Source organism: Clinocottus analis, unplaced genomic scaffold (genome assembly GCF_023055335.1).
Source record: "Clinocottus analis isolate CAN_PGR_092001 unplaced genomic scaffold, fCliAna1.0.p SCAF_28, whole genome shotgun sequence".
In the NCBI taxonomy this organism is placed as follows: Eukaryota; Metazoa; Chordata; class Actinopteri; order Perciformes; family Cottidae; genus Clinocottus; species Clinocottus analis.
In genome coordinates this window covers 1,435,742-1,449,331 of record NW_027176020.1, presented here as the reverse complement: position 1 = coordinate 1,449,331, position 13,590 = coordinate 1,435,742, and the positions used below count along the sequence as shown (strand labels likewise).

The 13,590-nt window shown below is 48.9% G+C and overlaps 2 protein-coding genes across 2 annotated transcripts in view; one reads left to right on the top strand and one right to left on the bottom strand.

Moving 5' to 3' along the window:
- The window catches only part of scfd2 (sec1 family domain containing 2), a 70,523-nt gene extending 64,050 nt beyond the window's left edge, over nt 1-6,473 (top strand). Inside the window, 4 exon segments of the mRNA XM_068592692.1 lie at nt 1,384-1,518; nt 4,540-4,555; nt 4,558-4,658; nt 6,273-6,473. Of these exon segments, the coding sequence (XP_068448793.1) occupies nt 1,384-1,518; nt 4,540-4,555; nt 4,558-4,658; nt 6,273-6,365 (345 nt within the window). The 3' untranslated portion in view covers nt 6,366-6,473.
- Nucleotides 6,474-7,868: 1,395 nt separating this feature from the next.
- On the bottom strand, nt 7,869-9,818 carry rasl11b (RAS-like, family 11, member B). The gene is given in 7 exon segments (XM_068593025.1): nt 7,869-8,397; nt 8,432-8,600; nt 8,602-8,753; nt 8,756-8,774; nt 9,234-9,310; nt 9,410-9,466; nt 9,565-9,818. Coding segments are annotated over 7 exon segments (747 nt in total). The 5' UTR covers nt 9,680-9,818; the 3' UTR covers nt 7,869-8,239.
- Nucleotides 9,819-13,590: the final 3,772 nt, after the last annotated feature.

Genomic DNA, 13,590 nt, shown 5'->3' with positions numbered 1-13,590 from the left:
CGTGTGTGTGTCTGTGTGTGTGTGTGTGTGTGTGTGTGTGTGTGTGTGTGTGTGTGTGTGTGTGTGTGTGTGTGTGTGTGTGTGTTTTGGGAATGAGATGCATCGTACAACTTCATTAAACCACATTTACCTGAAAGACATTCCAGTCCGTTCTGTTCTCGGCTCGCTTGTTTTGGGAACATTCATTTGTTCCTACGCCAGGAAAACCTGTGGGGAAATTGATCTGTGTGTGTGTCTGTGTGTGTGTGTGTGTTTGTGTGTGTGTGTATGTGTGTGTACAGATGAGAATTTTTAAGCTCTGGCATTATCATATAACTCTAATATTGTTTTCATCGTGTGGGCGTCTAATTACTTTTAGCTTTTTTTAGGAGGAGAGCAGATGTGAAATGTTGTGTGCGTGTGTCTGTATGTGTGTGCGTGTGTGTGTTGTTCATCTGCAGGTGAATCATTGTGTATACTCTCAGTCATCATGTCATTACAGGAGCAAATGTCAGTTTATATAATTCACGATTTAAAAGGATGACACACACACAGGTGGGCGGGAACGCCTATGTGTGGACTGCGTGGTGTGTGTGTGTGTGTATGTGTGTGTGTGTGTGTGTGTGTGTGTGTGTGTGACGCTAGAATCAACGCTGAAGTAGATGGAGTCCAGATGTTCGGTTCCTCTGAAAGAACAGAATAAAGTTTGCTTCTCTCTCTCTGGCGCTCGGCCCGGACGTGTCACCGAATCTCTCGACCTGGAAGATGTTTTTCTATTTTAAGACTTTCTCGGCCTCGCCAAGTTCTTATCGGGCCGTGATTGTGTTCTCCGAGACAGCGGACTTTAAGAGGAGAGGAAGGGAAAAAAAGAGAAAAGACCAAAAATGCCTGGAATTCTTGCTCGGCTCGTTCATTCGGTCTCGGGTCGCCGGGCAGAAAGAAAGAAAGAAAGAAGAAGAAGAAGATGAAGAACAGCTGAGTCGCTGTTTTCCAGAAGCCTCTCGTCCAGGACATGAGACACCGAGCTGGACCGCAGAACCAGTGGCTCCGCCCCCTTTCTGCAGGAACCCTGAGAACAACAACAACAACAACACGTCAACTTCCTGTTGCGGCTCAGCTCGTTAGCTTCCGTGCCGTCATGTGACCGCGTGAGCGCGGGTCATGTGACTTCTGAGTTCCACGGAGTCGTGTTTGTCGTCGGTAAAGCAACGAGTGAGTCAGCTCTCGCGCCCACGGGCCCACGGGCCCACGGGACGAGGCCCGCTCAGGGCCCGACACCTCGCTGCTATATTCAACAACAACAACAACAACAACAACAACAACAACAGCAGCAGCGATCGTGAGTCGAGTGGGTTTTGTTTTGCGTTCACTCGTTCGTCTGATGTGTTGTTTCTCTTCCTTCAGGCGACGTATCGGCCGTTCCTGCGGCAGATCCTGGAGGAAGTTCTCCACCCGGACCGACCCGAGTGCCCCGACATCGAGCACACGTCCGGGGGCCTCACCGACCTGCTGAAGACCGGCTTCAGCATGTTCATGAAGGTCAGTAGACTTCTATACAACCAGAGGAGTCGCCCCCTGGTGGCCAGGAGAGAGAACGCAGCTTCAACACATGAAGCATAGACTTCTATACAACCACAGGAGTCACCCCCTGGTGGTCAGGAGAGAGAATGCAGCTTCAACACATGAAGCATAGACTTCTATACAACCACAGGAGTCACCCCCTGGTGGTCAGGAGAGAGAATGCAGCTTTAACACATGAAGCATAGACTTCTATACAACCACAGGAGTCGTTGAAGGTTTTTCACATCTTACTATTCAACATCAAACAATCTCAAATTGGGCTAACGAGTCAATTCAGTTCAATTTATTTTAATCGATGACATTTAGATTTTGATACTTCCCAAAAACTGTGTAGCTGCGAAGCGAGTGTAGATGGTTAAACTGATTTGCTTAAAGATAATTAATTGCGTTTAAAACATCGACACGGCTGCAGAGTCACATTTATTCTGGAGGCGTAATCCTCAGACGACACCGGCTCGCTGCATTTAAACTCTCAGATTTATTCATTCTTTCCTTCACAGGTTTTATATGTTTCACTGTGTGGGCTGTTTGAAGCCCCTCTGAGGGGGCGTGGCCTCGTTTCTACACATTTAAAGAAACTTGGCCCAGAATCCTTTGAGTCAGAAGCTCTCGTTCTCCTCCAGGAAGCTCTCCTCACGCTGTGAAGAACCCAATAAAAGTATTTATAACACAAAGAGCCACTGAGAACAGTTTGTACCCTGAAACTGGACCTTCAGGCCGGTGCACTGTGCTGAGACTCACGATGACGAAGATGAAGACGAAGAGCAGAGACTCTTCTCTCACGACCTGTCAATCAAATATCTCCAACATTAAATGAGCAATCATGACTCAGTGGACACGATAAAGCATGAAATGCATGATTTATTTCATGCTTTATGTATTTTATGTTTTATCTTTTTCATGCATAAAGCATAAAATACATAAAGCATAAAATACATAAAGCATTAAATACAAATGCATAAAATACATAAAGCCATTAAATACATAATGCATAAAATCATGACAATATATGTGTTAAAACATTGACTTTCCTATAAAGACGTGATTAAAATGGCTGTGAATCTGTTAAACTTACATTATAAAGCATAAATACATAAAGCATAAAATACATAAAGCATAAATACATAAAATATAAACTACATAAAGCATGAAATACATCATGCATGAGCCAGTTAAAGTACACAATGAGAGCTGGTTTGTTTACGTTGTGTACACGCAGCATAAGCCCCTCCCCCTCCCGTACCCGGCGCGTGGCGCTGCACAGGTTCTCTCTGCGGCATTCGAGCACACGGGCTGAACGCAACCACAACACGCTTCACCCTCTACACACATGTTGAGTCATCCTCACATGCAGCGCGGCCTGCTGGTCCACGTGTTCACCCTGCTCGCTCGCTCGCTCTCTCTCCTCTCTCCTCGCTCGCTCTCTCTCCTCTCTCCTCTCTCGCTCTCTCTCCTCTCTCGCTCTCTCTCTCTCTCTCTCTCTCTCTCTCTCTCTCTCTCTCCTCTCTCTCTCGCTCTCTCCTCTCTCTCTCTCTCTCTCTCCCTCACTCGCTCTCTCTCTGTCTCTCTCTCTCTGTCTCTCTCTCTCTCTCTCTCTCTCTCTCTCTCTCTCTCCCTCACTCGCTCTCATCTCTGTCTCTCTCTCTCTCTCTCTCTGTCTCTCTCTCTCTCTCTCTCTCTCTCTCTCTCTCCTCACCTCGCTCTCTCTCTCTCCTCTCTCTCTCTCTCTCTCTCTCTCCCTCTCTCTCTCTCCCTCTCTCCCTCTCTCTCTGTCTCTCTCTCTCTCTCTCTCTCTCTCCCTCACTCGCTCTCTCTCTCTCCTCTCTCTCTCTCTCTCTCTCTCTCCTCGCTCTCTCTCTCCTCTCTCTCTCTCTCTCTCTCTCTCCCTCCTCTCCCTCTCTCTCTCTCGCTCTCTCTCTCTCCCTCTCTCTCTCTCCCTCTCTCCCTCTCTCCCTCTCTCTCTCTCGCTCCTCTCTCTCTCCCTCTCTCTCTCCCCTCTCTCCTCTCTCTCTCTCGTCTCTCTCTCTCTCTCTCTCTCTCTCTCTCTCCCCTCTCTCGCTCTCTCTCCCCTTTCTCTCTCTCTCTCTCTCTCTCTCTCTCTCTCTCTCTCCCTCTCTCTCTCTCTCTCTCTCTCTCTCTCTCTCTCTCTCTCTCTCTCTCCCCCTGTAGCTCTGATTGCTCGGCCAGCATTCACACTCTCAGTAAGTGTTACAGCAGCAGACATCACCGTGCTGTTAAAGTAACGCTGTGTGTGTGTGTGTGTGTGTGTGTGTGTGTGTGTGTCTTCTGCTTCACACACTCGTCTAGTTAGAGGTTTTAATGTGACGTAAACACGTCAACATGTATGTTCACGTGTAGATTCCACCAGCATAACGCCTCATTAGCATATTTAAACACAACATGTCATAAAACTAGTAACACAACAAACGCTCTTCATGTGATGAAGTGGTGAAGTTTCATGCTGATGTCTGTGAGTTCATGTGTTCACCTGCAGAGTCTTCATCAGTGTGTTGATGTCACTAAACTTCTCTTTAAAGGACCTTTTTATGACCTCATTTATGTACGGTTTATTAATAAAACAAGGAGGAAATCTGTGTGTTGACAGTGTTTTCTGATACAAAGAGATATTTAATATTCCTAATCTAATAAACTAATAAACCTCTGGACTTAATATATGTCAACAAAATGACACAAAATAACACAAAAATGAAACAAAATGATACAAAAATCCAACGTTTTGTTCTGAAAATGTATTAAAATGAGCACATGTATGTAGGTGTGTGTGTGTGTGTGTGTGTGTGTATATATATATATATATATATATATATATATATATATATATATATATATATATATATATATATATATATATATATATATATATATATATATATATATATGAGCCGGTGTAGTTTCATGTCAGCATCTGTCAACACATTGTTTGTTTGTTTGTTTGTTTGTTTGTTTGTGTGTCTGCAGGTGAGTCGTCCGCATCCCGCGACAACCCTCTGCTGCTCCTCTTCCTGGTGGGCGGAGTCACGCCGTCGGAGCTCCGCCTCGTCAGAGAGGTCGTCACGGCGACCAAGCCTGGCACCCAGGTGAGTCCACGACCAGCAGCTGGTTCCCTTTCACAATAAAAGCCCTGAACTTTTCTTATATTTAATGTTTCATGTTAAAACGACAAAAATTTTTTTATTTTATTGACAATTTAAAAATGAATGACTTCTTTAGCGTTTAGCAGTTGCCTCCACACACACTTCTCTGGCCTGTGTGTGTGTGTGTGTGTGTGTGTGTGTGTGTGTGTGTGTGTGTGTGGTGTGTGTGTGTGTGTGTGTGTGTGTGTACACAACACGCCCCTCACAGTTACAGGACTCACTTTAAAGCTCTTCTGGAGACGAGCGTTGAAATTAGCTTTAAACAAACCATGCATGGATGCACAGGGCTGGAAATTGTTGTGCACACACACACCGTCCCCCACGCAGTGAACACAGTGTGTGTGTGTGTGTGTGTGTGTGTGTGTGTGTGTGTGTGTGTGTGTGTGTGTGTGTGTGTGTGTGCTGACGGGCCCGCTGGAACATTTTTCGTGGAACGCGTTCGTTCGTTTGTTCTTCTTAGAAAATGCAACAAAAAAAAACGATAAATAAACTAACCGATACTCGGCACGCTCAGCGAGGAGGAAGAGAGGAGAAGAGGAAGACGAGGAGGAGGAAGCGGCGGCGTGTCGGCCCCGAGCGAGCGCTCATTAGCGATGACCTACATGCGCAGCTGCCTCCTCAGAGCGCCGTCAGAGCGCCGCCGGCTGCCGAGAGACGGAGCGCCGCCTGAATCCTACCGGGGTTTCTTCTCTTTCTATACTAAATGAACATTAAGTATTCAATCCACACTGACATGCAAAACATGCAGGAGGGAGAGAGGAGGGAGGAGGAGGAGGAGGAGGAGAGGAGGAGGTCAGTGATGTGGTTCGTCTTAATAAAAGCTTTTAAGGAGTCAATGAGAGGCTGCAGGGATCAAAGCCTCTCGTCTGTAATCAGGGAAAACTCCATAAAGACCACACACACTCTAACCTGAGCACACACACACACACGCACAAGTGTGTGTGTGTGTGTGAGTGTGTGTGTGTGTGTGTGTGTAGCAAACCTCAAGAGCTTCTGTATTGAAACATCCCCAGAAGGTTAAAGCAACACAGAGCTTTAATGTGACGCAACATCCTGAGAGAGGACGAAAACGCTGCCGCCAAGTCACTTTAAGGTCACTTAAAGGTCTCTTTAAGGTCCCTTTAAGGTCACTTTAAGGTATCTTTTAGGTCACTTTAAAGGTCACTTGAAGGTCTTTTTAAGGTCACTTTAAGGTATCTTTTAAATCACTTTAATGTCTTTTTAAGGTATCTTTTAGGTCGCCTTAAGGTCATTTTAAGGTCACTTTAAAGTTTCTATAAGGTCACGTGACAGAACCGATGGCTCCGCCCCCTTTGTTACGGCTCCGCCCCCTTTGTTACGACTCACTCGGCTGTAAAAGCTCTTAGGAACTCACTAGTTCACTTTTTAAGTATCCTTTGCTGAGGGAAGCCAGCAGGTGAGGTCATGAGGTGAGTGAGTGAGACTCCTCGTGCCTCAGCCTGACATTCCTCTCTGCTTCCTCCGTGACCCAGTGACCCACTTCAACCCGACGCACGTGGTTGTTGTTGTTTATGTTGTTGTTGTTGTGTTTGGCAGGTGCTGGTTCTGTCCACCAGGCTGCTTCGGCCCTCTGACGTCCCCGAGCTGCTGTTCACGGCTCAGAGGCTGCTGCTGCCGGGCGCCGCCTGACCAACGCCGTCACGCGAGGAGACACGTGGACGAGGGAGGCAGGAGGGAGGGGAACGAGGAGGGAGGAGGGAGGAGACACGTGCGGCGCCGAGCGCCTCGACGCCGGGCCGAGAGCCGAGGGGAACGTTCCCACTCGGCTGTGTCGGCGTGTGTTTGGTGTGCGAGGGCCGTGATGTCGAGCTCGCACCGGAAAGGTAAAAATAAAACCGTTAAAATAAAACGCGGCGGCGTGCGGCGACGCCTTCATTTGCTCGCAAGTTGGTGAGTTGTGTTTTTTTTTTCTAAACCCGGATGTGTTCATGATTAAATAGGACTGCGGATGTAAAAACAGTAACACAACCAGCAGCTCGCTCACTGACACACAACCCGTCATCAGGAGATCCAACAACACGCCGTTTACCAGCCTGACTTCTGCTGCTGCTTTTGTTCACAGAAAGAAGAGCGTGTGTGTGTGTCTGTGTGTGTGTGTGTCTGTGTGTCTGTGTGTGTGTCTGTGTGTGTGTGTCTGTGTGTGTGTGTCTGTGTGTGTGTGATTACACTCTGTTAGCATCCGTTCACACCTCCCTCAGCGCAGAATAACTAACGGATCCTTTCACACCGTCTGCTGAGGCCGAGGCTGCTGTCAACCTGCAGCTTCCTCCTCCTTCCTCCTCTTCATCCTCTGGATTGTAAATAAACAGATCTCTAACAAAAACACACAAAATGATTGTTTCCCTCCTCGTCTTCTGGTTTCTCAGAAGAGTCATAAAAACCTCAGCCGAGTTTCTTTCTTCCTCCTGATGAAGAACCCAAAATAAAATCCCAAAAGTCCAATAAATGTGTTATATTCATGTGTTCATTGAGTTATGAATAATGAATCTGCTTTTATAGAAAGAGCTCAAAATATCAGCAGCATACATACAGGCATCTATATGAATGTTTATTCTTTTAATCAAACTATTGTCTCTCATTCATTTGAGTCATTTAAGGTTTACTGTATGCTTTGAATCCTCATTGTTAGTTTAAATACTACATTTTATCACTTTTCACTCATGGAAATTTGGTTTAGAGTTGTGGACATCCATGTTTAATGTCGCTTTCTTTCTTTGCCAGAATCTTGGCCTTCTATACATTGGACCAAACAGCTCCACTATAGAGGGATTATAATCTCATTCATAAACTATTTTAAGTCGTGGAGACCTGTCAATCACCTTGTAGCCCGCCCCTAAAGAGTCCCCTGCTTTATGGTCTGTTTGACTCTAAATGAGCTTCATGCTGCAATGAAGATAAACTCATGTTGACTTGCAATAAATATTCTGCCCCACACTGAAACACGGCTCCTTTGTGTGTTTTATTATTCGTCGTCTGCTTCATTATATTTTAAATCTAAAAGTATTCTTTGTGTGAGCCGACATTAAAAGCACCAAACACAACTGATTAACGGAAAACCAGAAACAAAAAAGTTGAATTCATTTGTTTTTATTTCATTGTGAACACAAAGTTTAGAACATAAAAATCAAAAGGCCCTTTGGATCGCTCCGTTATAAAGTGCATCAGTGACAAAAAACCTTTAGCGCTACACAACGCTGCATCAGTCCATTACACACAGACACACACCGGGCTGCACCGAGCCCCGGCTGCAGAGTCCAACAGAACCGATACCTGGTTCTACAGGTGGTTCTGTGCTTCAGGCTCTCGCGGCATGACGAGCTCGTCTCTCCCCTCTGTCCCAACGAGGGGCGTGGCCTCAGTGAAGCTCCGCCTCCTCCGTCAGCTGGACCAGCGTAGACGCGTTAAATCTTCCGCCTCTGAAGGCTTTTTTTCTCTCCTCTCGGCCGCTGGTGGGCCACGGGTTGTGTTCCTAAAACCGAGTCTTCCTCGTCGGCTCCTCTTCCTCACACAGAGGTGGCGGTGCGCACTTTAGCCGACAGCGCCTGCTTGAAACGGCGCTTCAGGTCCTGCATGTTGGGCGACTTGGGCCTGGGGATGAGCGGCGAGCGCCTCTTCTCCGTGGAGTTGGTGGCTGCCGACGTCGCCGCCGCTGCTGCTGCTGCTGCCGCAACGCCGCCTGCTGCTGCTGCTGCTGCGCCGGCTGCTGCTTGGCAGCTGGCAGCACAGCCGGTGGAAGGCCTTGTGCACCTGGCTGTAGTCCTCGCTGGCCGACACCTCGTAGAAGGAGCAGCCCAGCGCCGCCGCCAGCAGGGGGCCCCGCTGGGGGTCCCACTGCCTCAGGTGCAGCAGGTCCGCCTTGTTGGCCCAGCAGGATCACCGGCGGCATGCTGGCGCCGCCGGTGCGCACCACCTGCTGGTGCAGCTGCTCGATGAGGTCGAAGCTGCGGCGGTCCGTGGTGGAGTAGACCAGCACCACCGCATCCGCCCACTGGATGGAGCAGGTCACATGGTCCGGAGGCTGATGCTGTTATCGGTCATCTGGGAGGAGAAGAAGGAAAGAGGCCGATTAAAACCAAAGAAGGGAACAGGAAGTGACCAGATTTGACTGAGGAGCAACGGCGACTTGAAACTAGAGATTGAGACTCATGTTATAAGTAGAGTCAGTCATATAGACTTCTATACAACCATGCAGCTTTTAAAGCCCTCTCCATGACTCTATACAGCCGGTCTGACTGAGGCAGACCAGAGTCTGGGTCAGGATATCATTTACTCTGATCCTCAACACACACATTAGCCCTAAATGGGAGATTAATGGGACGTGACCGCCAGACTCCACACACACACACACATTTGGGTTTTGGACTGGTGCCCAGTCGAGAGGGGCTCAGATGATCTTCACAGCCACAGTGAAGCAGATCACATTCTCTACAGACAAAAGGTTGCAGGAGGATATAATAATCTTAATATATAAATATGGTTTTTAAAGAGAGGTCTCACCTCAACACCTGGAGTGTCCTGCACCTGGATGGTCACCTGCTCAGCGTCCACCTGGACTTCTCTGGAGTAGAGGTTACCTGCACACACACAGGGGGAAAGAAATCATTAAAAATCCACTTTTTAATGAAACATTTTGTTTTTAAAACCGTTTCATTCTCGTGGTCTCGTGAGCTCACCAGCATTTCTCTCATAGTCTCCAATGAATCGTCTCGTGAGGAATCTCACCACCAGAGCTGCGAGGAGGAGGAAGAAGAGGCGAGAACATGTTAGACAACTGAAAAGACAGAACATTAAAAAACCTCCGTAACCTTTCGCGCCATGTTTTCTTTACCGGTTTTCCCGACTCCTCCGCCTCCGATCACCGCCATCTTTATCACCCGGTTCGGCAGCGAGCTTTCCGGCGCCGCGTACTCCGCGATGGTCGACATGTTCTGGATCAGACGCATTTATTACTGTAAATATCAATATGGTCGTTTTTATCCTCGAAAAAGAAGGAAGAAGAAGAAGAAGAAAAAAGTAGTTTCTTGTCCGTGGAAGCAACAGGTAACGGTCGTAATCCCGCTGCGGTCTCGCGCTGTGAGGAAGAGAGAGTGCTGCTGCGGAGGAGACGCGGGCTCGCGCCTTTTTATAGCGCTCGAGGGGTCGCCACGCCCCCCTTCCGCTGAGGCCCCGCCCCCTCCTCATTCCCCTCCTCGTGCGCCGCCTACACGTGCACGCTGAGCCGGGTGTCCGGATCAAACGGTGCTCACATGACTGCTGTCACACGCGTGAACACGCAGCGAGCGTCTGGTGCGCGCGCTACACACACATTACGACAATATGTGTGTTATAAGAGGTTTATGAAACGCTTTTCTTAATCATGCAAATGAGGCATCAGCTTATTAAATATGTGCCAAGACCATGATGAGAGATGAGTTATGGAGAAGTAGAACAACCATGTCTACAGGATAATCTGTGTTTTTGGCTGCAGTTTTCTCTCCGTAATATTAAAATGTATTTTTCATGTGTTTCTATTTTTAAATCTGAAATAATCTCATCAGAGTTTATTTTAGTTTTACTGTAAAACATGAAACATGTCAGTGTGTTGCAGCCGGAAGCACGTCCAGACACAACGCTGACCATGATGCTAATGACACACACACACACAGAGAGAGAAGAGAGAGAGAGAGAGAGAGAGAGAGAGAGAGAGAGAGAGAGAGAGAGAGAGAGAGGAGAGAGAGACGAGAGAGAGAGACACCACACACACACACACAGAGAGAGAGAGACACCACACACACACACACACAGAGAGAGAGAGAGAGACTGAGAGAGACACACAGACACACACACAACACAAACACAGACACACAGAGAGAGAGAGAGAGAGAGAGAGAGAGAGAGAGAGAGAGAGATGAGAGGAGAGAGAGAGAGAGAGACACACAGAGACAGAGACACACACACAGACACACACAGAGAGAGACACACACACATACACACACACAAACACAGAGCACACACACAGAGAGACACAGACACACACACACAGAGAGAGAGAGACACCACACACAGAAAGAGAGAGAGAGAGAGAGAGAGAGAGAGAGAGAGAGACACACACACACACAGACACACAGAGACAGAGACACACACCACAGACACACACAGAGAGAGACATACACACACACAAACACAGACACACACACAGAGAGACACAGACACACACACAGAGAGAGACACACACACACACACACAGAGAGAGACACGCACAGAGGACACACAGAGACTCACACACATTATACATACTCACACAAACACACAGCTCATGCCGGTGGGTGTGTGTGTGTGTGTGTGTGTGTGTGTGTGTGTGGTGTGTGTTGTGTGTGTGTGTGTGTGTGTAATGAACCTACGTGCTCATGACTCTCTGCTCTTCACCTGTATCATGTCTTTGTCCCGCCTTCTCGTCTGTCACACACACACATACACTTACACACACCTACACCTACACACACACACACAAACACACACACACACACCCTCACCTACACACAGCCCCCCCCCCACCTCCCTTCATTCCTGCTCTTGTGCTCTGAGGTATGTTGGCATCCCGTCCTGTTGATTATGGTCTGGTATGTATTTTGATCACAGCTGATGACAGGCGGCTCAAACCGTCCTGTAACCACATCAGGCGAGCTCCACCCAGATGCATCATGGGAGGCTCAAACACCAAACACTGAACATTCTTGCTTTGATTACGTGTGAACGGCAAATTAAGCTCAAGCTCCTTCTTCCTTCCATCCTTCCTCTCTCCTCCTTCCTTCCTCTCTCCTCCTCCTCTGTCCCTCCTTCCTCTCTTCCTCCATCCTTCCCTCTCTCCTTCCTTCCTCTGTCCTCCTTCCTCTCACCTCCATCCTTCCTCTCTCCTCCTTCCTCTCTCCTCCTTCCTCTCTCCTCCTTCCTCTCTCATCCTTCCTCTCTCCTCCTCCTCTCTCCTCCATCCTTCCTCTCTCTCCTCCATCCTTCTCTCACTCCTCCATCCTTCCTCTCTCCTCCACCCTTCCTCTCTCCTCCATCCTTCCTCTCATCCTCCTTTCTCTCTCCTCCATCCTTCCTCTCACCTCCATCCTTCATCTCTCCTCCTTCCTCTCTCCTCATCCTTCATCTCTCCTCCTTCCTCTCACCTCCATCCTTCCTCTCTCCTCATCCTTCCTCTGTCCTCCTTCCTCTCTCCTCCTTCCTCTCTCCTCCATCCTTCCTCTGTCCTCCTTCCTCTCTCCTCCATCCTTCCTCTCTCCTTCCTTCCTCTGTCCTCCTTCCTCTCACCTCCATCCTTCCTCTCTCCTCCTTCCTCTCTCCTCCTTCCTCTCTTCCTCCTTCCTCTCTCATCCTTCCTCTCTCCCTCCTCTTCCTCTCTCCTCCATCCTTCCTCTCTCTCCTCATCCTTCCTCTCTCTCTCCATCCTCCTCTCTCCTCCACCCTTCCTCTCTCCTCCATCCTTCCTCTCTCCTCCTTTCTCTCTCCTCCCATCCCTTCCTCTCACCTCCATCCTTCATCTCTCCTCCTTCCTCTCTCCTCCATCCTTCATCTCTCCTTCCTTCCTCTCACCTCCATCCTTCCTCTCTCCTCCATCCTTCCTCTGTCCTCCTTCCTCTCTCCTCCTTCCTCTCTCCTCCATCCTTCCTCTGTCCTCCTTCCTCTCTCCTCCATCCTTCCTCTCTCCTCCCTTCCTCTCTCCTCCAGGTGCCTGCAGCCCACGCTGCAGCGTCTTGTGGATGAAAGGCTGATGACGCGTGGACGTGTCTCCAGCCGGTTGACCCGGCAACACGCCGATTCACTCGGGAAAACGTAGAGTGAGTCACACCAGAGCGAGCGAGCAGGGGATGTGAAACAATGACCCGCCGGACACGCACACGCAGACACACACATGCAGACACGCACCATGTGTGGTTATGAGCATCTTTCTGTGGTGCTGTTGAGCCTCTTTGTGGTGGTTTTGAGTCTTTTTTGTAGTCTTTGTATGTCTCTTTGTGATAATTTTGAGTCTCTTTGTGGTTGTTTTGAGTCTTTGTGGCTGTTATGTGTCTCTTTGTAGTCGTTTTGTGCCTTTATGTGGTTGTTTTGTGTCTCTTTGTGCTCATTGTGGTATCCCTTCGTGGCTGTTTTGACTCTCTTTGTAGTCATTGAATGTCTCTTTGTAGTTTCTTTATGTGTCTTTGAGGCTGTTTTAAGTCGTTTCCTGGTGTCTCTTTAGGAGACATTTTGTCAGTGGGGACGGCCCTTAAGCTTTGGCCCCGGCCTTCTGTGTCCCAGGGGCCCGATCAGTGTTTGTGACGGCGCGCTGCATCTCTTCCTTCATCACTTTCATACCTGGTGGTTTTTGTGCCTTCCCTGAGGGACGCCCTGCGGTGACGCATACCTCTGAGTCCCGGCGGGTCATTAGAGCTGCAAATGCACAACGAGGCCGCGAGCGTCGCTCACACGGAGGGTGACAATGGGGCCGAGGGGGCAGAGCGGGGGTTTAATCCTCCGGCCAAATACCTGGAGGGGGGGGGGGGGGGTATTCGGGGTATTCAGGAATGTGGAGTTAATTGGGGGGGGCTGGCGGAGGGGCAGGAGGAATCAGAAGGATGTCCTCGTTGACAAAGAGGTGAGGACGGATTTCCCAAAGGAGGCTTCACCTTCTTTACAGCGCAGCTGAGGGGAGTCGGCCCCCGGGGGCCCCGAGCCCCTCAAGAGGAAAGGTAATGTGGGGGATATCAGAGGGCCCTGGCGGGGGGGGGGGGGGGGGCTCACGGTCATGTGTTGATATCAAGATGCTTCTCATGCTCGTTTCTTTCATCGCTGTCAGTTAAAACATGACCACGAGGAGACGATTCTTTGACCC